The following is a 26,844-nucleotide window of genomic DNA, read 5'->3' on the forward strand; positions in this document are numbered from 1 at the left end:
AAAAGAAAAGAAAAGAAAAAGGGGCAATGCTACTATCTTTTTCCATACTTGTGCTTCAAAGTAGCACCATGATCCTTATGATATATAGTCTCTTGTTTTGTCACTTTCATATACTAGTGGGAATTTTTCATTATGGAACTTGGCTTGTATATTCCAACAATGGGCTTCCTCAAATTCCCTAGGTCTTCGTGAGCAAGCAAGTTGGCTGCACACCCACTTAGTTTCTTTTGTTGAGCTTTCATACATTTATAGCTCTAGTGCATCCATTGCATGGCAATCCCTACTCCTCACATTAATATCAATTGATGGGCATCTCCATAGCCCGTTGATTAGCCGCATTGATGTGAGACTTTCTCCTTTTTTGTCTTCTCCACATAACCCCCATCATTATATTCTATTCCACCCATAATGCTATATCCATGGCTCACGCTCATGTATTGCATGAAAGTTGAAAAAAGTTTGAGATTACTAAAGTATGAAACAATTGCTTGGCTTGTCATCGGGGTTGTGCATGATGAGAGCATTCTTGTGTGACGAAAATGGAGCATGACTAAACTATATGATTCTGTAGGGATGAACTTTCTTTGGCCATGTTATTTTGAAAGACATAATTTCTTAGTTAGTATGCTTGAAGTATTATTACTTTTATGTCAATACTAAACTTTTGTCTTGAATCTTTCGGATCTGAATATTCATACCACAATTAAGAGGGTTACATTGAAAATTATGCTAAGTAGCATTCCACATCAAAAATTCTGTTTTTATCATTTACCTACTCGAGGACGAGAAGGAATTAAGCTTGGGGATGCTTGATACGTCTCCAACGTATCTATAACTTTTATTGTTCCATGCTATATTATATTCTGTTTTGCATGATTAATTTGCTCTATTATACACTTTTATATTATTTTTGGGACTAACCTATTAACTAGAGGACCAGCCCAAATTGTTGTTTTTTTGCCTATTTTAGTGTTTCGAAGGAAAAGGGTATCAAACGGAGTCCAAACGGAATGAAACCTTCGGGAATGTGATTTTTGGAACAAACGTGATCTAGAGGATTTGGAGTCTACGTAAAGCAATCAACAAGGAGAGCACGAGGTAGGGGGGCGCGCCCACCTCCCCCAGGTGCGCCCTCCACCCTTGTGGGGCCCATGTTGCTCCACCGACGTACTTCTTCCTCCTATATATGCCCATACACCCTGGAAACATCAGATACAGAGCAAAAACCCTAATTCCACTGACTCAACCTTCTGTACCCGTGAGATCCCATCTTGGGGCCTTTTCCGGCGTCCTGCCGGAGGGGGCATTGATTATGGAGGGCTTCTACATCAACACCATAGCCTCTCTGATGATGTGTGAGTAGTTTACCTCAGACCTTTGGGTCCCTAGTTATTAGCTAGATGGCTTCTTCTCTCTCTTTGGATCTCAATACAAAGTTCTCCTTGATCCTCTTGGAGATCTATTTGATGTAATTCTTCTTTTGCGGTGTGTTTGTCGAGATCGATGAATTGTGGGTTTATGATCAAGTTTATCTATGAACAATATTTGAATCTCCTCTGAATTCTTTTATGAACGATTGGTTATCTTTGTAAGTCTCTTCAAATTATCAGTTTGGTTTGGCCTACTAGATTGATCTTTCTTGCAATGGGAGAAGTGCTTAGCTTTGGGTTCAATCTTGCGGTGTCCTTTCCCAGTGACAGCAGTGGCAGCAAGGCACGTATTGTATTTTTGCCATCGAGGATAAAAAGATGGGGTTTATATCATATTGCATGAGTTTATCACTCTACATCATGTCATCTTGCTTATAGCATTACTCTATTCTTTTGAACTTAATACTCTAGATGCATGCTGGATAGCGGTCGATGTGTGGAGTAGTAGTAGATGCAGAATCGTTTCGGTCTACTTGTCACGGACGTCATGCCTATATACATGACCATAACTAGATATTCTCATAACTATGCTCAATTCTATCAATTCCTCGACAGTAATTTGTTCACCCACTGTAATACTTATGCTCTTGAGAGAAGCCACTAGTGAAACCTATGCCCCCCGGGTCTATTCTCCATCATATTAATCTTCCAACACTTAGCTATTTTTATTGCTGTTTATTTTTACTTTGCATCTTTATTCTCTTTATCATAAAAATACCAAAAATATTACCTTATCATATCTATCATATCTCACTCTCGTAAGTAACCGTGAAGGGATTGACAACCCCTTTATCGCATTGGTTGCGAGGTTCTTATTTGTTTGTGTAGGTGCGTGGGACTCGAGCGTGGCCTCCTACTGGATTGATACCTTGGTTCTCAAAAACTAAGGGAAATACTTACGCTACTTTACTGCATCACCCTTTCCTCTTCAAGGGAAAAACAACGTAGTGCTCAAGAGGTGGCAAGCACCTCTGCAAATCCCTGCTTCCCTCTGCGAAGGGCCTATCTATTTACTTTTATTGCGGAGTCATCATCCTCTTATAAAAAGCACCAGTTAGGGAACACCGCTTTCATTTGTATGCATTGTTATTAATTTATATTGAGTATGACTGTGTCTGGATCTCTTTTACCATGAATTAAAATGTCTAGTCAGTGTTGATCTTCACGGGTGCTCTGCATTTACGTTTTGCGGTCTCAGAAAGGGCTAGCAAGATACCATCTTGTTATATCATATCATGATTATATTGAGAAAGTGTTGTCATCTGAGATTTATTATTATTGCTTGCTAGATGGTTATGCCATTGATATGAGTAAACGTGAGACCTAAATGTTATTGTGAATATGGTTAGTTCATAATCTTTGCTGAAAATTTGAATGTTGGCTTTACATATTTGAAACAACAAGATCAAACAGAGTTTGTAAAAGTTTTTCTTTATCACTTTTAGTTTGTCAACTGAATTGCTTGAGGACAAGCAATGGGTTAAGCTTGGGGGAGTTGATACGTCTCCATCGTATCTACTTTTCCAAACTCTTTTGCCCTTGTTTTGGACTCTAACTTGCATGGTTTGAATGGAATAAACCCGGACTGACGCTGTTTTCAGCAGAATTGCCATGATGTTATTTTTGTGCAGAATAAAAAGTTCTCGGAATGACCTGCATCTTCACGGAGATAAGTTTTGGAATTAATAAAAAATATTGGCGAAAGAATCAAGTGAACAGGGCCCACACCCTAGCCACAACACTAATAGGGAAAACCTTATACACAGAATCTTAGCAGCAGCACGGCATAAAAACAGGCGCTGCTGCTAAGTAGGAGCAGCGCGGCTACGGAAAGCTCGCTACTGGTGCAAACTTAGCAGTAGCGCGTGACTCTTAAACCGCGCTGCTACAAAAATCCACCGACAGTACACAACGACATAAGTTTACCAGTAGCGCGGCGCCAGGGAGCGCGCTGCTGCTAATGCCATAGGAATAGCGCGCTTTTTTGTCACCTGGTTGCTGCTAATTTTGAAATTATGCACAGGGTTGGCCCGTTTAGCAGTAGTGCGTGATAGGAAAGCGCGCTGTTGCTACGCTCTTAGCAGCAACGCGCTTTCTCTCCCGCGATACTGCTAACACGCAGCACCCACCACCTTTTCCACCTCCCCTCCCCATCTCCTCTCCTCCCTTTCCCCTACCTCCCACATCCTCCCTCTCTCACTCTTCTTCTTCCTCAATACTTCTCCCCCCATTACTCTCCCTCTTCTACCTACCTTTCTCTCTCTTCATTACTCCTAGCTATAACTACACCACCTCCATTAATTCATCTTCTTTCTCTTTTTCCTCCCCCCTCCACTAGTTGAAGTTGTCTCCTCCCAAATTAGCTAGCTAGGTAGATGTAGCATTTTGTTAAGTGACCTATTTGCCCCCTAACTAGATCTTTTTTTGTCAAGAAGAGCTTTGTGCACTTTTGACCTCCCTACATCATCATCTCCACCGTGTGCTCGATCTTGAGATAGAGGTGTGATTAATATTTCATGCTTTTGCAAAATGGAAATATATGTTCCTATTTTGTATACACACTTAATTAGCCATTATTATGCATGGGTCCAATGATGTAATATATATATGTTCCTATTTTGTATAAACACTTAGCCTTTATTATGCAAGGGTCCAATGATGTAATATATATGTTCCTATTATGCTGAGGAAAAGAAAAAAAGGGAAACTGGTTATAGCAGTAGCGCTTTAGGAAAAAGAGCTACAGCTAGTCAAGGTAGCAGTAGCGGTTTCTGCAGAAAATCGCTATAGCTACTCGTAATAGTAGTAGCGCGTTTCGTGTAAACGCGCTACTGCTACGTCCACTTAACCCAAAATTCTCCCTCTCCCTGCTTCATCCCGCCTCTTTCCCCCCCAAATCCCCACTCTCTCTTCCCCGGCCCCGTCGCACCGCCGCGCCCGCCCCCGACCTCGGCGCGCTCGCCCCCGACCCTGCCGCCCCCGACCCAGGCGCACTCGCCCCCGGCGTCGGCGCTTGGACCCGACACGTCGGCCCTCGCCTCCCTCCTCTACTTCCTCCCCTCCCAACCTCGGCCGTCGTTGGGTCTGCCTCCTCGCCCTGCACCCTTTGTAAACCACCCCCCCTCTCTCTCTGCTAGCTATGGTTAATTTACTTAGGTTTTAGTTATGTTAATTAGGTTATATATTTAGTTATGAATTTAGATAGGTTTCAAAATTTGCTGATTTTATATGCAAATTTGAACTGGACATGTGATATGTGGATATGTCATGTTTTGGACATGTCATGTTTTGGTAAATGATCCGAGATGCCTATGTTACGCCGGAATGTTGATTCATTTCCGTTCCGGTGAATTTCAGGCGCTCGATATGTCCATTTTTTTAGCAAAGGTCATGCCGAAATTTCCCATGAATAAAGGCATGATTTGTGCTACATAGTTGGCATATTGAGTGCTGGCACATAGATTTCTTTTTATCTCATTTCTCATTTATTCATACTTTTAGAAATAAATGAGGACACTTAATCATAGGAAACATGTCGAACAACGAAGAAACTGGGCCTTCTGACCAACATGCAGACGAGATGGATTATGAGGGTGAACAAGACTACCTTGACTTTTTGACTGCTAAGCAAGGTTTGCAGGTCCGCCTCGATGATGGTACTGACGCCGGCGCCGATGGTCTCTCTTCATGAAATCCTCACAGGACACGCCTGAAGATGCCGCCTCAACGCAGGCTCAACTATCCCAGCAAGAGGGTCGTACAGTACTTAGCCCAGGAACACTGGGGCAGGGGTTAAGGAATGGTCTAGAAGGTGTGCCTAAGAAAAAGGAGAGAAAGAGATCGGGGAAGATAGCTGCCTCCAAACAAGCCAGAGCACATAGCAGCCAAATGATGCATTCTGAAGAGCGTGTACCCGTGAAAGGTGCGGCCATGTTCCATCTCATGGGCGAGCAGATGCTACCACCGAAACCGCTGGAGGCACTATCAGGGGATCTCAGGAGACTGCACGACCATGTGTTGTCGACTGAGAAAAGCCTACTAGCCTCAAAGGATCCAGGATATCTGACATACGCGGCTCGTGTGCCTGAGGGGAAGTGCTACGTCGAGACACGGCCCGCGGACGTGTTCTTCCTGTGGTTTGACCATATCTTTGAGATGTTTCTCACAAGGCGGCTCGATTTTACAATTATCCGCCTTTTTGCGCTACATATGAGCTCTGTCATGAACAGTGAAGAAGTCTCGCAAATCTGTGTGGCGGATCCGTACTACATGCACGAGTCTTTCTTGAGTCTCGACGGTTTTGAGCGTGAAACTGCTAGGGACTACCTCCAAAACTTCATGGTACAGAATAAGGACCGGGAAATTGTCCTCGTGCCTTATCATCCAAAGTAAGTCAGTTTCGAACAACCCTTTCATATATTTCAATCATTCCTTCTCTCTCTATGGGGAATAATTTGAGGTGTCTTTTCCCCGTAGCAACGGGCGCGCCGTCCTTATCGTTCTTTATCCCCAAGTCTCCCACGCCGTGTATTTTGACCCTTCCAGAGACTATGAGAAAAAAGACTACACCCACATAATGAATATTCTAGATGATGCTCTCCAAGGCTTCAGCTTTAGAGGTGGCCACATGCAGATCAGGAAACAAAGGAACAAGAAGATGGGTTTCGCGCATAAAACTAACTTCTCCTGCATCCAAGTCCCAAAACCAAGCAAGAAGGATGGATTGTACATCCTCCATCTCATGATTCAGTTCAACACGGATCACCAAAAGCTTTGCATGAGAAGCAGAAATGATGATCATATCCACAAGTGGCTAGAATCTCATGGAGAAGTGGATTATAAACTTAGAGATGACTTCTTTCGCATCCAAAGCGACATTGCGACGATCATCATGAAAGAAGTCATCGATGAGAAGGGGATGTTCCACCACGGCCCTATATCGCGAGCTGACGTCCGAACTCGCATAGGCATGCAACGTCTAGACCTCACGCCATTATGGAAGCTAGGGTCCATCCTCGATGATATGGAAGGATGGAACTTCTAGTGATTTATGATGCCGATGATGATGATATGTGTCGGTTGAACTTGTATACTATTTGTAGCGATGCAACTTTGTGATGTCCACGATCCCTATCGAACTTGCGTAACGCTAATTTGTTAGTTTGCGTACGATGACCTGCGTACCTCTAGTTAATTAATTTGCATACTGTATGTTGCATCTAGTTGCTAACCCTTTCTTTTTCGGTGTTCTCTAGTATATTTTGTTGCATATATATGATTGTACATCCTCTTCATGAACATGCATCTCTAACAGGTACCTAGTTTCTTGATGGCGAGATGGAACTACTATGTCGTGTACAAAGGGAAGGTTCCAGGGGTGTACAATGAGTGGCATGAGTGTCAGGCGCAAGTGAATGGGTTCTCGGACGCCAGCCATAAAGGCTTCAAAAGAAGACAAGAAGGAGAAGCTAGTTACTTGAGGTTCACGCTAGCGCGAGAGAGGACTCGTAACCGCCATCTCATGTACTGCATAGTTCCGCTTTCACTCATAGTGATAGCTCTTCTCGCGTATACCTTTGTTTAGATGGATGACGTTGTAGTTGCAAGTATTCGAGACTTGCATGTATCGCTATTTTCGAGATGATGACAAGATACCACTTTGTGTTGGATGATGATTATAACGAGACTATTTGTATGTATATGCTATGATTACATTTGTGGTCTCGCAGGCATTTGTATGTGTATCATGATGACATTTGTATGTGCTAAAGATTCTTCTATAAAGCCTGTTCAAATACAAAACAAATATGCTGAAAAAAAACAAAAAACTACTAAAATTAGCAGTAGCGAGTGGAGAAAAGTTAGCAGCAGCGCAGTTGTAGTAGTAGCGTGCACAGGGGAAGCGCGCCATAACTATTAGCAGCAGCGAGGTTCCTTTAAGCGCGCTGCTGCAACACTTGTGTAGCAGTAGCGCGGGTGGACCAGCGCTACTGCTATACGTTAGCTGTAGCGCCTTATTAGTAGCGCCGGCCCCCGCGCTACTAAAAGGCCGAAAATCCGCGCTGCTGCTAGGCTTTTCCCTAGTAGTGCAAGGGTGGGGGCGCGCCACCCGACCTTGTGGGCCCCCTGGACCTCCACCGACCTCAAGTCCAACTCCATATATTCATGTTTGGGGAGAAAAAAAATCAGAGAGAAGGATTCATCGTGTTTTATGATACGGAGCCGCTGCCAATCCCTGTTCTTCCTCAGGAGGGTAGATCTAGAGTCCGTTCGGGGCTCCGGAGAGGGGAATCCGTCGCCATCGTCATCATCAACCATCCTCCATCACCAATTTCATGATGCTCACCGCCGTGCATGAGTAATTCCATCGTAGGCTTGCTAGACGGTGATGGGTTGGATGAGATTTACCATGTAATCGAGTTAGTTTTGTTAGGTTTGATCCCTAGTATCCACTATGTTCTAAGATTGATGTTGCTATGACTTTTCTATGCTTCATGCTTGTCACTAGGGCCCGAGTGCCATGATTTCAGACCTGAACCTATTATGTTTTCATGAATATATTTGTGTTCTTGATCCTATCTTGCAAATGAATAGTCACCTACTACATGTTATGATCCGCAACCCCGGAGTGACAACACTCGGGAGTCGGGACCACTCCCGGTGATGACCGTAGTTTGAGGAGTTCATGTATTCACTTAGTGCTAATGCTTTGGTCCGGTACTTTATTAAAAGAAGGCCTTAATATCTCTTAGTTTCCACTAGGACCCCGCTCCCACGGGAGGGTAGGACAAAAGATGTCATGCAAGTTCTTTTACATAAGCATGTGTGACTATATTCGGAATACATGCCTACATTATATTGATGAATTGGAGCTAGTTCTGTGTCATCCTATGTTGTAACCGTTGCATGATGAATGCCATCCGACATAATTATCCATCATTGATCCATTGCCTACGAGCTTATTTCATATTGATCTTTGCTAAGTTACTTTTCCGTTGCTACCGTTAATATTGCTACAAAACTGCTACTAATACTTTTGCCACCGTTACTGCTACTTCCATACTACTTTGCTACTAAATACTTTGCTGCAGATATTAAGTCTTTCAGGTGTGGTTGAATTGACAACTCAGCTGCTAATACTTGAGAATATTTTTTGGCTCCCTTGTGTCGAATCAATAAATTTGGGTTGAATACTCTACCCTTGAAAATTGTTGCGATCCCCTATACTTGTGAGTTATGAGGTAGGTGGGGAAAATTCCTGATCCTTCTGGATGTCGATCCCACTGTCATCTGGGTGTTATGTAGCGAGCCACTTGGCGAGCGGGCTTAGCGGGCCCACTCTGGCCCAACGAATCTTATGTTGGGCTGCACAATCCTCTTGGGCCTGCTGTCGACGCGTCTTGGAGTGAAGCCACCGGCCGCCTTGGTGGTACATGTGCTGACAGTATATTGATTAGAGCCCCTAAGTTGATGTTAACAAACAAGGGGGAAAAGTCCATGGTATGCTACGTATATATAGAGATGTTTGACGAAATGACTCTCCCATTTTTTGGGACAAAGGGGATCTTTTTATTATCATCAGGGGATTTATTACTTGAGAATGAGAGTGGCGTGCATACTTCAGAAAGCGCTCCCTCGATATTCTAAAACTCCACCTCAATAGGTTCTCCAGATACACCGCATTGTCAACGAAGTAATCCTTCATCACCTTCGTATGGCCCTCTGTCCTACTGCGCCAAATGTACCTATGGCCTTGTCGAGAACAAGCTCTAGTTCTTCTTCTTCATCCATCTATCATGACTAGCTTGTTTCTGATCGGCTCGACAAGCGCCAACAATGAGGATAGTAAAGAAAATAGTCCTCCCATCCGAATTTCGTAAATTGGGACCTTTTCGGTGAGAACGTTTTGCCACTACTGGAATCAGGGAATTTGCCGTATGTCATTTCTTTGCCCTCTGCTAACGGACGGGAAAAAAGGTCTTTGCCATCTGCTTACAGAAAACGGACGGCAAAGAAATGGATATTTGCAATCAGCCATTTCTTTGCCGTCAGCTAGCAGACGGCAAAGAATCTTGTCCCCCACCTCTTTGCCGTCTGCTAGCTGACAAAAAAGAGAACGATAGCTAACGGCTACGGCCCAACCCCCGCACCCCACCACCCACTCTCCATCTCTCTTTCTCTCTCACTCCACCGAGCCGCCCCCGACCCCAACCGCTGCCGCCGCCCCCGACCCCAACCGCCCTCACCGGCCCTGACCCCCGCCACGCCAACCGCCGCCCCACGGTCTACTGCGCCCCCGCGGCCCGGCGCCTCGCCGCCCCGCGGCAAAGCCTCCCGTTAGCCATGGCTAACACCTGTTTTTGTATGTCCATGTTCTGTGCCATCTGCCATCGATGGCAAAGGGTCTTTGCCGTCCGCTGTGGGAAAGAAGACGACAAAGAAGCTGTTTACTATAACTTACTATGCCGGACAGGTTTGCCGTCAGCGGCTGACGACAAAGAGGTTTGCCGTCAGCTTTCTGGTCCTTTGTCGTCTGCCATGGCAGATGGCAAAGAAGCTGATTCCTTTAGTGTGTCCAATATTTTCTTTAATATTGGTTCAGTACAATTTTTAATCTCCGACGAGAGACAAAAAACCAAAGGAAGAAGAAAGTATAATAAATTTCTTTATTACTGATCATTGTGTTACGAGTTGTCTTTTTTTGACAGGGTAAATAGTTCATTTCTCAGATGCTAGCAATGTCATTTACAGTCAAAGAAGAAATGAAATCAGGCGGGTCAACTTCCCAAACAGAAGAATTCTTCAAGATATATGCTTGTTTAGCCAAAGCATCTGCTACACTGTATGCTTCTTAGTTGCATAAAGAAGATTTTACCTGTCCGATGTCATAGGAGAGTTGAGCGCATCCAACAATCATGGCTGCTTGGGAACAATTGAATGTATAAGGATCTTTTACTTCATCAATCACAAGTTCACAATCTGACTCGGCTTCTATCTTGAAGCATCCCACATGAGCTAACAAATTAATACCATTCCTAAGAGCAATTGCTTCAGTAGAAGCCGCATCGGAAACATGTGGAATGAACCTGTCTTTATTATACTAACTATTGTTTTCTTAAATATATATCTATATCTAATAATAAATGAGCTATTGCATCTGGCGGTATATCACCAAAATTGCCCCAAAGTTGTAAAATATTACCAACCGATGCCATAAGTGATAAAAAACTTTTCACATAGGGGAATCTCTGCCTAGATCGGCCCATGCAGTAGGAACCTTCTATACCAAGCTCTGCGCGCAGAGAGAAGGCATAGCGCGCCTATTCGGGCTGACCAATGTCTGAGAGGCTTGTTTTTTAATTTTCGTTTTTCAATTTTGTTTTCCTTTTCCGTCTTCATTTTTTCTACTTAAAATAATTTGGGACTACAAAAAATTTCATAAAATCAAAAAATGAGAATGTTGAAATAAAATGTTTAATAATTCATAAATGTTTGAAAAAATATTCGCATATTCAAAAATGTGTGCAATTTTGAAAACAAACTTTTGAGATATCAAAAAATGTTCATGTATTAAAAAATGTTAACGAAATTGATCTAAATTTTGTCAATTCAAAAATTGTTCACAAATTGAAAAATATCCTAAAAATTCGCGAACTGTTCATGACTTACAAAATAGTTTATTGATTCATAAATGTTTGCTGATTCAAAAAATGTTTGTTAAATCAAAAAAATGTTCATGCATTTTAAAAGTTGTTCAACCGATTTCCTAAAACTTATCGTCCATTCTAGAAATGTTCTCCTATTCAAGAAAAATGTTTTAAAAAATATTCACAATTTTTAAAAAATGCTCAATATTTTGAAAAAATGCTTGTAAATAATATAAAATGTTCATGAATTCAAAAAATGTTCATTTAATCAAAAAAGTATTCATGCATTTCAAAAGTTTCTCCACCAATTTCGTCAAAATGATCGTCGATTCTAGAAATGTTCGCCTATTCAAGAAAAATGTTTTAAATTTTTTTCACAATTTTTTAAAAATGCTTGTAAATAATATAAAATTGTCATGAATTCAAAAAAGTTCATGATTTTAGAAAGTGTTCATAAATCAGTAAAAATGTTCACTAATTTGGAAAATGTGCATGATTTTGAAAAATTGTTCACGATTTCACGAAAATGAGAGTGATAGCATATCTCGGTGAGGCAGCAAAAATATGGTCATGGCCATCGGAGATTATGATTTTTTTCTCCGGTTGCGACGCACGGGTTTTTTTGCTAGTAATAATTATCAAGTTAACTTTTGAGTATTTTATTTGATAAAAATTTGCTGATCAAAATGTGAACAAGATTTGTTCAAAAATATAAACCAGATTTTTTAATTAAGGGGAAAAAGGAATGCGGCCTGAACCCCCACAGTCTAGATTACATTAGTGAAATAAAGTTAATCAAGACTGATGCCTATGCTTATGCAATGTTTGAAGTTCTCCCTCAAAGTTTGTGATCACTTCATCATTTGTTTGTGCACTATGTAATACATTTAAACAGTTCACGAATGTAGAAAATCATTTTCATGAATTTTAAAAACATACATGAAATTTGAGAAATATTCGTCAATATGAAAAGTTTATGAGTTGAAATAAATGTTCATGCATTTGAAATAGTGACGATTTTGAAAAATTATTTTCCAATATAGAAAATGGTCATGAATTCAATTTTGTTTGCAGATTAAAAAATGCTCATGAATTTAACAAAGAAATCATGATTCAAAAATTGTTAGTACCTCCAAAACGTTTATGAATTTGGAGAAAAATGGTCACAAATTCCTCTTAAGCCCCATAAAATGTCTCAATCCCATCTTCTCTCCATTTCCCTGGTTGGATCCCATCACATGCAATCGGTGTTGGCCAGCATAGTGGCTCCCAAGGGGTCCCCTAAGTACATCACTGAACTCAACTGAGTAAAGCAACGGATTACGATTGTGGGACTTGATATTTCAAAACTCGATCTCTCGCTTCATCCAAAATTCATGTAGTATACAAGAAGAATTTAGTTCCTTTTTCTCTTTTAATTTAATTTAATTTTCCTGTAGTTTATTTTGTCCTTCCGAACATCGTCTACTCCATCCAAACTCCTCCAACAAACCAATCCCTTTCACTACAAGAAATATGTCAAATTATGACCTTCTGTCAGTGACCCTCGAAGAATTGGTCATAAATTTATGACCATTTTAGACCAATTGGTCAAAAGCTGTCTGGGGGGCTCTAAACCCTAAACCATAACGACCATTTTGGTCAGAAAGGTCATAATTTCATTAGAGGAAATGGTCATAAAGCAAACAGCGCTAGTCCGCTGCCTTATTTCTAGTTGTTAATGACCAATATAGATGGTCATAGCCTTGTAAATTGTGGTGGGTTGCTATGACTAGGCGCCACCTCATCAGTTTTGCCTATGTGTCATGTCCATGTGGCAGTTTTTTCCCTAGGTTGTGAAGCAACCTATATTTCTGTCATTCCCAAAATTCCCAAAAAAATCTCATAAATTCTTTGGGTCATATCTTCGTCAAATATGTGAAATCCTTCCTTGCCTAGTTCAAAAATAATTCAAAAATATTCATTTTCCTATTCTGTTCAGAACAATAGTTTGTGAAGGAAGTACCACTTTGGCATGTCCAAATAGTATCCATTTTCTACAGTGCTTTCCTATGCCCAAATAACCATCCTCCAACAAACACCAGCTCAATCCATTCATTATTTTGAGCCGAGCTTCAACATTCGTAGTTATGTCCAGTGTGGTAGTTTGCAAAGCAAGTACCACCTAGGCTCCTCCTTTTGAGCTGAAAATTTGTGAAGACGATCTTCTTAGTAACTGATCATCCTCAGCCAAAACTCACGCCCATTAGCCATGTACATTTCCCGTACCGCTAATCAAACACTTGGCTGCTAATTCATGTTTGAGTATCGATCGGTCTCCTCGTGAGAATCTTATGTTGTAAATTTCTTCCTAGCATCTACCTGGGGAGTGCCCAACCCACTAGACATGCCTATGCCTCCCAGAACACATGGCAATGCCAGGGTCACGCGATGACCACGCGGCGGGCATGCGAGTTTACGCGCTCTAGAGTTGGGGCCCTCGGCCACCGCCCAAACCTCGACGTATCGCCACCAAACCATGTATTTATGATTAAATAGGTAATTATGTACCTAAAAATGATTTTTGGAAAAAATAAATAGCAAACTATGAGGCAGTTGCAGTTCAAATTTGACCCGCTTCTAGCTGAATTGGCGGAAATTTGTCTTTTTCACGAGAGGTGGATCAAAACTTTTTACACCCAACCATTTTGTCAATTGTGCATTAAATATGTCCTAGTATTTTATAAAAATGATTTGGTCCAATTTTGCAACAATTATTTGGGAGGTCCTTCACAAAAAAAACCTCCTTTTGGGCACTCAAAAAATGGAAAATGGTTTTTTCATCCAAAGAAAATGAAAACTTCCTTAGGCAACATTATTTTCCATTCCAATATGCACCCTTGTGCACAATATGAGATCATTTGAACAAACTATGCCATGAATGTGGCCGTAAGATTGATCATTTGGCTTGAAAGCCATTGATCTCCACACGTGATAGCTCGTTTCTGAGGACACGTTTTTAAAATAATTGTTGTATTACAAGTTTTTTATTTTTCCTGGGAACTTGGCCACATATGATGACGCAATGTGAAGGTTTCCCAATTTTTTATTTTTTTTTAATTTTTTATGCCCGTTCCAAAATGCGGTCAAAACGGCGGGAATGACCGTTCCTACCTAGTGGTTGAATCTTGGAATTTTTTTGGTGTTTCTCTTATTAAATAGACACTTATGTCCATAGAAATGATTTTTGGAAAAAATAAATAGCAAACTATGAGGCAGCTGCAGTTCAAATTTGACCCGCTTCCAACTGAATCGGCGGAAATTTGTCTTTTTCACGAGAGGTGGATCAAAACTTTTTACACCCCAACCATTTTGTCAATTATGCATTAAATATGTCCTATTATTTTAGAAAAATGATTTCGTCCAATTTTGCAACAATTATTTGGGAGGTCCTTCACAAAAAACCTCCTTTTGGGCACTCGAAAAATGGAAAATGGTTTTTTCGTCCAATGAAAATGAAAACTTCCTTAGGCAACATTATTTGCCATTCCAATATGCACCCTTGTGCACAATATGAGATCATTTGAACAAACTATGCCATGAAGGTGGCCATAAGATTGATCATTTGGCTTGAAAGCCATTGATCTCCACACGTGATAGCTCGTTTCTGAGAACACTTTTTAAAAATAATTGGCTTATTACAAGTTTATTATTTTTCCTGGAAACTTGGTCACATATGATGACATAATGCGAAGGTTTTCCAATTTTTTGATTTTTTGAATTTTTTATGCCCGTTTCAAAATGCGGTCAAAACGGCGGGCATGACCGTTCTTAGCTAGTGGTTGAATCTTGGCAAACTTTTGGTGTTTCTCTTATTAAATAGATATTGATGTACCTAAAAATGATTTTTGGAAAAAAATAAAGAGCAAATTATGAGGTAGCTGCAGTTCAAATTTGACTCGCTTCCCGCTGAATCGGTGAAAATTTCTCTTTTTCATGAGAGGTGGATAAAACCTTTTGAAACCCAACCATTCGATCAATTGTGCATTAAATATGGCCTAATATTTTAGAAAATTGATTTGGTCCAATTTTGCAACAAATATTTGGTAGGCCCTTCACAAAAAAACTTATTTTAGGCACTCGAGAAATGGAAAATGAATATTTCGTGCAACGGAAATGAAAAATTTCTTAGGCAACATTGTTTTCCATTCAAGATACAAACATATGCACAATGTGAGACCATTTTTTTGAATTTTTTTCATGTGTAAAAGTAGAAGAAAAACGAAAGGAAAAACACAATTATATGTGCTCTATTCTCATTGGTGGGTTTAGTTGTCACACGGATCGATGACATGGCGCCCATCCATCCGTCCAACTCTCCACCTCTCCATCCAGCCATCCATCCGCAGCCCAAACCCTAACCCGCACCCGCACTCCTCCTCCCTCAGCTCCTCGCCGCCGCCACTTCCTCCCAAATCCCCCTCTCCCCGACCCAGACCTCCATCTCTCAGCCATCCCACCCCCGCCACCGGCCTCCCCCACCCCCGCTGCCGCCGACCTCTTCATCGCCCCCAGCGCTGGCCATCCTTCCTTCCACCATCCAGATCCCCCATTTCCTCGCTGTCTCGCATCGCCGCTACCACCTCCCTCCGGCGGAGCTCTTCGCCGTTCCCCACGCCCTCTTCCCACTCCCCACAGCGATGGCCGACGGCCTCACCGTGGCGCAAAATCCCCCACCACCACGAAGCCAGCGAGGATGTTCCCATGCCGGCCGCTGGTGTCCCCGCCGCTGCCGCGGGCCCTCGCCGCCGAGGCGCCCATCTCCGTGCAGCGGTTGCATGTGGTGTGGTGCATGGCCAAGGAGCGGCGGGTGCGGATGGTGGCGAAGCAGATCCAGCGGGAGCTGGCGGACATGCTGACCCGCGACCCCGTCATGCAGCGCGCCGTCCTCCCCGAGGCCGCCCTCGGCGCCAACCGCTACCTCTCCTTCCCCACCACCATCGCCGATGTCGAGCTCTCCAACGACCTCCAGGTCACGTCTGCTTACTTCCCATTTTGTTTATAGATCATTATGCTAGTTTCTGTCTTGTTTAATTGGTTAATTGTTCATGCTTGAAGTTAATTAGCTGGAGTAGTTGGTTAGTTACACACTGGTTGGTGCATGCTAGCTCAAGTGATACATGCATGGATGTATGTTCAGTCAAGTCAGTCAGTCAAGGAATTTGTTTCAGATTCAGGTGGGATGAATTTGTCATCCACCTTAATTCCTTGACACCTGTAGTTGTTTGCCTCGAGAATTATTTGGTCTAGCACTTGGAGATCTTCTCTGATTAGGGCAGGGGGGACAAGGTAGCTAGATTGCTAGGAGAATCTACAGTTAATAATTAAGTAAACGTTAGTCTGTAAAGGTAACAAGACGGAAAGCGTTCGTGTGTGGTGCCTTTGTTTGCAGCTAGCTGACGAGGGACAAAGGAATACTATTTGTGTCAGCAATTAATTCAAGTTCCTTCTCATGTTATGGATCCTAGCTTGATTGGCCCTAATTAAGATAAGCTAACTCCAATTATGTAGCTAATTTATGTCTTATTTAATTTGGACGAATGGTTGGGTATATATATTGATTGATTGGTTAAGTGTTCATGCTTGTTTGTTAACGCAGTAGAATTTGGTGTGCTTGAATAAAATGGTGCTCATTTGCATCATTGTATTTCTGCTGAGTTTTAAGAAGAATTTTGGTACGAACGCACTGACAGTATACTTGTACATGTGCAGCTGAGGAACCTCCTGTGGGCTACTTCCAAGCATGATGTGTACGTGATGCAGAACTATTCTGTGAGGCATTGGTCGTCCTTACTCCGGAGAGGAAAATAAGTGCTCAACGTGGCAGGCCCAAATCAGGTGATCTAGCACAGAGCGATGTGATAGTCCTGCATCGTCAGAATGTCGGTCAATCTCTAATCCACTGTGCAACTACACTCCGCAGGATATGCAGGGAGGTCGGCCCTTGTCCAGGGTGAAGATCAGCACCATGACGGTGAAAGACAACCTCCTGGCGGCTGGTGGTTTCCATGGGGAGCTGATCTGCAATGTAAGGAGGCCGGAGTAAGCACGCAGTGCACACACAAAGCTTTTTCCTGCTTGAGAACATGTAGAAATGTAGAGCTGTAGCTTGACAGTTAGGTATTTATTATTTTGTTTGTACCTTGTCAGTGAAGCCTCTTCATTTCGAGCAGCGATAGCCTGATTGGTAACCTAGTGCTTTGTGTGTGCTAGTACCTCACAAAGTCATCCTAGTATATGCACAGATGAAATTATTCACTCCGCCATTGTCACTGTTTCCTAATCGAGTACAACAAACCTCCTATGGTTTTTTGTGCAAAATAAGCGTGAAACATTGTAGTGCTGACCCCAACATGTACCTAGCATTTCTGATGTGTATTTCCTTTGATTCCCTAGGCTTAACCTGTAAGTTATAATAACTGTGAATCGGTCCGTGGGAAATTGGGCATATTGGGTTGGTAAATATAGAACTAAAGCGTGGTACTTAGCCATTTAAGTTGTTGGTACATGGTAGTACCTACATAGTGAAGTCTAGGTTATTTAGGAAAACTTGACTTGAGATTTTCTTTCTTATGATTTACTGATGAAACCTTGATTCTTGAATCTTGATGTAGGTATCCCATCGCCGATCCATATCCAGATCAGCTGCGTCGCCGGTTCCGCCATCTCCGACCGCACTCCCCCGTCTGCGGCGTCGAGCCGCGCCTGCTCACCTCCTCCTTGATGGTCGCATGCCGGGAGAGCCCTCTGTCGGCAGCGATGCAGCCGTGTCTGGTGCCGTACAAGGGATGCCGGCGCAGGATGCTGTCGTCGTCCGTTCCTAATGCCCCTGAGTTGAGGTACTTGAGATTTCTCTCCCCACTACACTGTCTCACCCATTCCCCTTCACAAATTTCCTCACAATCAAGTCGATGCTGTAGCTGCAGGTGTTCCTTGATGCTACATATGTCAGTTTCTTTTGGTAAACTAGAAACTGACATCAAAATCAATTCCTCTTTAGAGTGTGTTGCTTGTATCTACTAGCTGGTTCTGTTGCTTACTACTTGTTGACTCTGGTTAAGTACTAGTGGTATTGCTGCTGGCTAGATGGGAATTGCTGAATGATTGCCAAAGCCCCGTTAGTTCTTTGGTTGTAACAATTGATTTTTTTGGGTACAATATATGGTCTAATCCAGCACTGAATATCCATATGTTGTTTTAGTCCTGATGATGATGTTGTAGAATAAAGTGGACACCATATTCGGTTTCTCTAGATGCTTTATCTCTGGTGGTTTCTTGTTTGATGCACATTGTTATTTGCAGGGCTGTGAGTATATTTCCAAGGAAATATACTGACCCTGATGTGTCAAAGTTGCCCATTTGCCCTTTCTTAAACAATTTTACTTTGTTTGTGTTCTTCCTGTATGTCCAGTTTCACATTACTGGTTTTTCATGCCATATTCATCAATCCTTCTCACATGCCTTATGATTGAGTAACCTGATTAGTATTAACGCCACTGTCCTATTACATGTATCATTTGACACACACATTAGTCAATCTGAATTAATTTTGACATAGTTGCTTATTGATTGAATATGAGTATTGTTCCTTATACTCAAATGGAACTTTGATCTGTTGTAACTTTGAATGATCGTTTTTAAACCTTGTCGTGTATGTGAAACATTCAATGCTTATTTCTTGCTAAGTTTGTCATATGTGCCAATTCAATTCCCTGTTTTGATGAATATGCCTATTCCAGATAAGTAGAATGAGCTTGTTAAAATAATAATAAGTAGAATGATAAAATACTGGTGTGTCTTTAGTTTTTATATTAAAAGTATCCATGTAATATTTCTTCTATCAGTGGCATACTTTTTGTTCTCTTTTGAATGTCCAGATGTTTTGCAAAAGGAAGAAGCAGTACTTGAAGAAGCAGATTACAATGTTTTCTCGTCGTGAAGCACTAGATAGGCTTGTTCTATTTATTCTTCCTGTTCTAGAGTATTCCCGCACCTGAATGCTTGACTACAACATGTTGTAGGTTGCTTGAATCTGTACATATGTGATGGAAATTTGTAGAACGTGTGTTCTGAGATATTTCCATAGTATTCAGCTAATTCGTGGTAACTTGATTCATATTGTTATTCAAACTGGTTTGAAAATTTTCTTTAAATTGTTTGGAGTTGGACCTTAAAGAGGCTAAGGATCAATTATATTGGACAAATATTTTGGGTAAAAAAGTAAAACAAAAATAAATGAATGTGGAAAGGCCAAGGCCCAGGAAAGAAAAACCTGGAAAACATTGGGCTGGACTCATTTGAAAAAATAGATAAAAAGGCTAAAATGTGGGCTTGGCCCATGTAGTCAACCAAATTAATAGGAAAAAATACAATAAAAAGACCGAATTGTTGGGCTAGACCCATGTAGAAAATCGAATTGGACCGGGCTGAATCTTGTGTCACGTCAGATTGCCACGTTGGATGCCTACGTGGCCTGGGGAGGTTGCTAGTGACCAAAACGCCACAGTAGACGTATTTTGGTCATAAACGTCTTCAACCTTTTCAGAAGAAAGGTCGCTATAGTCAGTTTATGACCGCCAGCTTTTGACCTTCTGTTTTTGGTCACAAAAAGGTCATAAATGGAAAATCATGACCTTTCAGTGACCAATAGTGGTGGTCATAAGTTGACATATTTCTTGTAGTGTTTATTTAAGTTTTGCCAGTTTATTTTGCTTTTCTTCAGCTTAGAAATGTTTCCAACCAAATCCTTCTAAGAAAGCAGTCGACTCGGCTTGATTACATTTAATTAGTTCATAGTTTTTTGTTCTCCTCAGTTTGTTATGTACTTCTGTTATTTATGGCATATAGATGAACTAGATGACTGGATTCTGGTGGGCAGGGATAGGATGACGGCAACAATGCAGAAGTTGCACAATGAAGATTTGGTCATTATCTTTTTTGAACACACACAGGAGGCGTTGATGTCTATATAGTTGTGCACAATTATAATTTGTATAAATCCATTATAAGACAATACACAAAATACATGAGTTACACATATGGATCTTACACACATAGTTTGTGGAAGAAAAGAAAAAGGAGATAAACAATAGACATTTATTTGGGTACCATTTTGCCCGAAGAAACAGTTTGCTAAGGAGGTCCCTGTAGGATTACACTTACGTAGGAGCATGCCGAGCCCTTAACCCCAACATTGTGATTCTCAAGCGCTTGATTTGGTTTGGTTTGGGATCCCCAAACTTGGTCGATTAGATGATCATGAACTTGTGAAAATGAACACAACCACCCCCAGGTGACGTCGTTGCTGATAACGGGAACCTCATGTTGGATGTTATAGGGTGGCCGAGAGATAATCCAGATCTTCTGGTCCTGGGTGATGATCTTCGTTCATGTCCACCAATCTGCAAGCAACTAGTACGTGTGGTATTTTTTGGGCCACTGGAATCCTTCATGGCCACCCCATAACCAAATACGTCCACGTAGGGCCTGGTAGGCACACCCAGAATGGGCTGGACAGCAGAGTAGGAAGTCTGGTCCTTACCTTGGCATGCATGCAGATGCAGCTCGTGCCGTTCCGGCGGAAAAGCGGCCGGCAACGGCAATGCCGGGCGCTGGTTTATGAACTGTATGATACTCTCCATGAGTGTCTTACTGGTCGCACGCATGGGGTTGTAGAGGTGGAAGCCATGGTCTTCGGCCTCTGACTCCACCAATGTCACCGCGTGTTGATCGTCGGCCCACATGAGGTTGCGCATGGAAGCCGCCAACCGGCGCCCACGGCCAGACAAGCTATCCTTCTCAGCGACAGCGACCAGCACACGCCGGCACATCAGCGAGGCAATGTCCCCGTCCAGAGGGTTTATCCATGGATGGTCGTTGTCAAGCTGGCCAGCCGTGACGTACGGCCAGAGCCTGTCCACAAAATCTGGCGTAAACATGGCGACGCCGTCCCAGACGGTCTCGGAGCTGGACAGCCGGTCCACCCCCCAGAAGTAGGGGTGAACGATGACAAGCCCCTCGATGTCGACGATGTTTGTACCGCGGCCAGCCGCACGCACCGCCGTGTTGTAGACGATGTTGCCGCCGGCGCTGTCGCCCGCTAGGAAGGTGCGCTCCGGGTCGGCGTAGCTAGACAGCCAGGGGTCTGAGAGGGACGCCACCCACTGGAGCGCGGCCCATGCATCGTCGTAGGCCGCAGGCACAGGATGCTCCGGTGCAAGACGGTACTCCACAGACACGACGAGAGCCCCAGTCCGTGCGGCGAGGGACCTGATATAGTTATTGTATGTGCGGCCAAATGCGCTCTCGGTGCAGAACGATCCACCGTGCACGTACATGATGACGGGAAGCCTCTCGCCGGCGGCTGCAGCATCGGAAGGCAGAAAGAGGCGTGCTGACACGCCGGTGCAGTTGTCGATGATGACATCCCTCGTCGCCACTCCACGGTTGGCTGCCGGGTCCTCCGTCGCTGCCACGAATGGGCTGCGCAGAAAGCGCTCGACACGGCCGCCCTTGTACTCGCGAATGAATGGATAGAGGTCGACGGTGATGTCTTCACCACCGTCCTTGTCATTTCTTGGAGGCATAGTGGTCGAGCTAGCAGTTGTACCCTTGCACGTGTGTCGACGTAGGATCTAGTGTGGGTGCGGCCAACTATGCATGCAGCTCAATCTATCTTCTGTAGTACGTTCTGGTGGCTGCTCCTCGTTTTTATAGCTAGAATTTGATTCCACTCTAACATGGCCATGCATATACAATATGTGTGTGTATGTGTATGCACAACTACTCAAGAGCGGTTGAATTGAGCCGATCATCTGAGTGATGGAAAACGTGTCCATTCAGGTATATTGACTACTAGAAGTAGCTGGGTAGCTGCTAGATCTGCTGAACATGCATTTTTTGCGTCTTCATTGTCTTTTAAGACGATAAGGACCATTATCTCACACAAGAACACAAAATGTTCTCATTTAAGCAGGGAAAATAATTTATACTTACAATGTTGTCACATTAATTTTGCAAAATTATCGTTTTTCTAAGTAACATCAACATGATACTAATTACATCCAGCCTTTGCAATAATACAATATCATGACCAAGTCAAGACATCAAGAATTCACAAAGAAAAAAATGGAAGAAGAAGAAAAAAAAAATGAAAAGAACCGAAGAAACCAACGTCTTAATTTCTTTTACATCCCCATGTCCCCACTTGGTGTGGCGGCATGGGGACGTCAAAAGGAAAGAGATGGAGTTGAGGCTCTTCGTCGGCGCGCGATTGAGGACGTAGATGGCGCACATGAACGCCTTCCCCCAGAATTTCACCGGCATTGACATGCCCTTTAGCATGCACTTCTCCATATCCACTAGAGTCTAGATACAGTGCTCGTCGACGCCATTTTGTTGGGGAGAGTTTGGTGCAGTGGTGAAGTGCTCGATGCCACCCTTCTTGCAGAACACGTTGAACCTACCGGAGTTGAATTCTTTATCCCGGTCAGAGCGTAACACGCGCAACCGACAGCTCTGCTTTGCCTGGGCATGCACCTGGATCATCTTGAAGCGCGAAAAGGCATCGCCCTTTGTTATGAGAACCTCAAGCCACGTGTATCTGCCATAGTCATGAACTACTAACAGAAAGTAATAGTTACCACCGGCTTGATCGGACCGGCTGTAGACGAGGTCGAGGGCGCGCACGGAGCGGTATGAACTGACACACAGAACGGATAACCGATGCTACTTGCTGATCATACAGCCATCACAAATCTTATCGACGTGCTCGAGTTGTTGCCTGAACATTCAGACAACCAGGTGCTCTTGATGTGTGATCTGATGGCTCCCGCCTCATACACGACAAGTCTACCGTACCCATGTGACATGGCGTACCTTAGTGGACAAGTATTCCAGACCAGGGCCGTACCGGGGAAATCGGAGGCCCTGTGCAAATCAAAATTAGGCCCCATGTGTCAAAGAAAAACCATCATATTTTTGTCAGCCAGTGTAGTTTTTCACATAAAATTACACCAGTTGGAACCGGAAAGTTTAAAGAAATGTAACCATGTAATAGCACGTACATAATCTGCTTTTTTTAGTTGTACCATGGTATTTTGGAAGAGCTGTGAGATTGAGAGATATGCGTAGGCTGGCTTGGTGTAAAATATTTCAAACAGTTGTTTATTCTAGTACCTAATGCTTCAGTTAGCACCGTGATTAACAAAAAATGGGGCCCCTCTGGTGCTGGGGGCCCTGTTCCGTCGCTCCTGTTGGACATGCCCATATACGACCCTGTTCCAGACGGTGCTACAATTGGAAGAACACTATTTATGTTGCAAAATTACTTGATAGTGTAAATGAATGAATGTGTATATATGATCATTTTGATCTTATAATGCAAGCTTCTCCAACCACATGCATAGTTTGATGTTGGTTGTAACAACTCAGATGCATATACCAACTTTATATTATTCACAAAATAAAATATACCAACTATACATATACCAACATATATTGGATTACAAACTACTTCTCGTAAACTTGTCCACTAAGTCCCTCAGAACAACTTTTTGTCCTAGTTAATATCTATAAGATATGTTCAAATGTCCACGTAGCATTTCTCTACATGGTATGTAGATGTAAGAAAATTTGTACTATATTATTTGTGTGTGCATGTTACGTTCTTGTCGGCATATTCCTGCGAGGTTGTTGTCAAACAAAAAGAGCATCTTGGTGAGCAGCGTGGGTGAAGATTCAAATTGGTGAACATGCTTGGTCAAGTTAGTCAATGAATAGGACAAAAACTGTAGATGATTGATTCTACAATAATCAAGGGTAGCTAATAAGCTCCTTATGATGAACATAATTAGCACAGTTAAGTCGACGTATATAGTACAATCCCGAGCAAAAAAAGGGACCAGCCGCACAACATAGTACACTTTCAAGTTCTTTTTTTTCGAAAGTAGTACATTTTTAGGTTCATGTATATATATTACAATGTTTATTCTGAACCATGAGCTGAAGTGTTTCTCAAAAGAAAAAATGTCACCTCACATACTTCTACTATTGATCCATAATGTGGATAGTTTTCAGTCTCTACGCTGGTTGCCCCATGGATAGGAAGTTTTTTTTCCTCTTCAAGTGGAGCTTATTTTACAGATTTCTGGAACTAACAGATCAAGCCAATCAACAAACAATGGCATGCAACTAGGTAATGCTATGAACATTCCTCCCTATAAATTCGACCTTTTTTCCCAACAGAATCTCAAACGTACTCCTAACCCAAACATGGACCACAAAAGTTCGGCCAGGTGTGAAGTATATCCAAAATACATGCACATGTGATGTTGTTGTCAAACAAAAAATGATCATTGCGGTGAGCAACGTGTGCTGAAGATTCCAATGGTGGTCAAACTTGGTTCTGTGTGTCAAAGAATACGGCAAACACTGTACATAATTGATTCCTTAATAATCAAGCTACGGCGGCTAATAAGCTCCTTATTGACTAAACAAAATTAGCATGGACGTACTATGACAGAAAAAAAGTAGTTGCATGATGCAGCATATTGTCAAGTTGGCACATATAGTACTCCATCCATTCCCTTATACAAGGCCGTAAACTCATATTACAAGTACCAAGATAAAATTTAATGACTCCTTTGCAAGTCAACTTTTTTTTCGTTAACCGAGATCATTAATACACCACAAGCATGCAACAAATGAATGGGAAGGAAGTGGTTGAGTATCATTATGACTACATGCATGTAAGTATTAAAAAGTTGCTAGTACGAGGTAGCATTATTAATTTTTGCCTCGATTACTGTTGGTGGCCTTGTATTGATGCAAAATGTATTTTTGATAGTGGCCTTGTATAAGGGAATGGAGGGAGTACAATGTCTATTCAGCAACATGTGGCTGAAGTTTTCCTCAATAATAGAAATAGAAAGCAGTTGCATGCATGTGCATAACATTCTAGCTGCCAACTGCGCTCGTATGGTGCAATGACGTATTATGAAATGACGTATGGTGCCATTAGATTGTGAGCGTGTGAAGTTAGTCATTTATTTATACAGTAGGATCCAAAGGGATTTTAACTGCTACTGGAACTCTGGGGATAATTACTAAGGAAAATGGTGGACATGAAATCTAAAAAAGCCCCATGAATCAGTGATTTAGGTTAGTGCTCTGAAATGAACGTACACATCTAAAATACATGTTCCATAGGCTACACCAACTATGTTTTGTTAACATAGTACTCTGATGTATCTCTAGTTGGTTTGGAAAACTCACCGGCCGCAATAGTGGTTTCGAAAAACAGTGGGCTGTTTTCGCCAAAAGAAATGAAAGCAGTGGACGGAGATAATAATTCCATGCATGGGCTGTTTTCGCTAAAAAATGAAAGCAGTAGACGGAGATAATAATTGCATGCATCTCACGGTATCAACAATTAATACTCCCACTGATTAACGTCATGCATGCATGTGTTAGATTCCAGATGGTGGTCAGACTTGGTTCTGTGCGTCATAGAATACGGCAAACAATGTACATAATTGATTCCTTAATAATCTAGCTACGGCGGCTAATAAGCTCCTTAGTGACTAAACAAAATTAGGATAGACGTATTGTGACAAAAAAAAGTAGTTGCATGATGTAGCATATTGTCAAGTTAGCACACATAGTACAATGTATATTCAGCACCATGTGACTGAAGTTTTCCTGAACAATAGAAAAAGGAAGCAACTGTGAACTGTGCATGTATGGTGCAATGACGTATTATGAAATGACGTATGGTGCCATTAGATTGTGAGCTTGTGAAGTTAATCATTTATTTATACGGTAGGATCCAAAGGTGCCTCTTTCCGCGAAGGGAACTCTGGAGATTGTAACACAAGTACAGTCACTTTCAAAGCAACTTCCTATCTTAAATAGTTTTCGTACACACACACACACACACACACACACACACACACACACACACACACACATCTAATAGCTATTGTAACAAGACTAATGCAACTCTTAAGGGACTTTAACTGCTACAGGAACTCTATTGATAACTACTAAGGAAAATGGTTGACATGAAATCTAAAAAAGGCCCATGAATCAGTGATTTAGGTTAGTGCTCTGAAATGAACCTACACATCTGAAATACATGTTCCATAGGCTACACCGACTATGTTTTGTTAACATAGTACTCTGATATATCTCTAGTTGGTTTAGAAAACTGACCGGCCGCAATAGGACAAGTACACAGGGAAAAACAGTGGGCTGTTTTCGCTAGAAAAAAGGAAAGCAGTGGACGGAGATAATAATTCCATGCATCTCAGGGAATCAACAATTAATACTCCCACTGATTAACATGATGCATGCATGTCTTAGAGACAGAGTGGAGCATCTACTGGACGGTGCATGCATGCGTGCTTCCATCCATGGATATCTATTCCTTATAAATACGTGCCACTTTCTTTGCTCAGACCTTCACAACTCGTAGAGCATATAATCTTGAAGAAGCTCCTCCATGGCATTGTGTGCATCAAGCAGTTTTTCCTCTACTTTGGTATCTCATCGTTTGCTTTTGCTTACATTGGTTCTATCCTTTTCATTCCATTCTTAAACAAGCAGTGTTAATACAAGCTGTGACATTTGTCTTGTTTTATCTTGAAGATATTTCGTCTTGTGAGAACATAGTTGCACTTTCATTAAAATTATTGTGCATTAACTATATTAGCTTTTTCAACAAGACA

At 42.2% G+C, this 26,844-nt stretch overlaps 1 protein-coding gene across 1 annotated transcript; it reads right to left on the reverse strand.

Annotated features, from left to right (window-relative positions):
* Positions 1 to 20,364: 20,364 nt before the first annotated feature.
* LOC119295570 (probable carboxylesterase 3) lies at positions 20,365 to 21,702 on the reverse strand. Its single transcript, XM_037574004.1, has one exon. It carries the CDS (start codon positions 21,700 to 21,702, stop codon positions 20,365 to 20,367), a length of 1,338 nt encoding a protein of 445 aa, XP_037429901.1.
* Positions 21,703 to 26,844: the final 5,142 nt, after the last annotated feature.

Source organism: Triticum dicoccoides, chromosome 1A (genome assembly GCF_002162155.2).
Source record: "Triticum dicoccoides isolate Atlit2015 ecotype Zavitan chromosome 1A, WEW_v2.0, whole genome shotgun sequence".
In the NCBI taxonomy this organism is placed as follows: domain Eukaryota; kingdom Viridiplantae; phylum Streptophyta; class Magnoliopsida; order Poales; family Poaceae; genus Triticum; species Triticum dicoccoides.

What these genes read in the sequence shown, in the direction of transcription:
- LOC119295570 (XM_037574004.1), bottom strand. Translation starts at nt 21,702, where the DNA reads ATGCCTCCAAGAAATGACAAGGACGGTGGTGAAGACATCACCGTCGAC.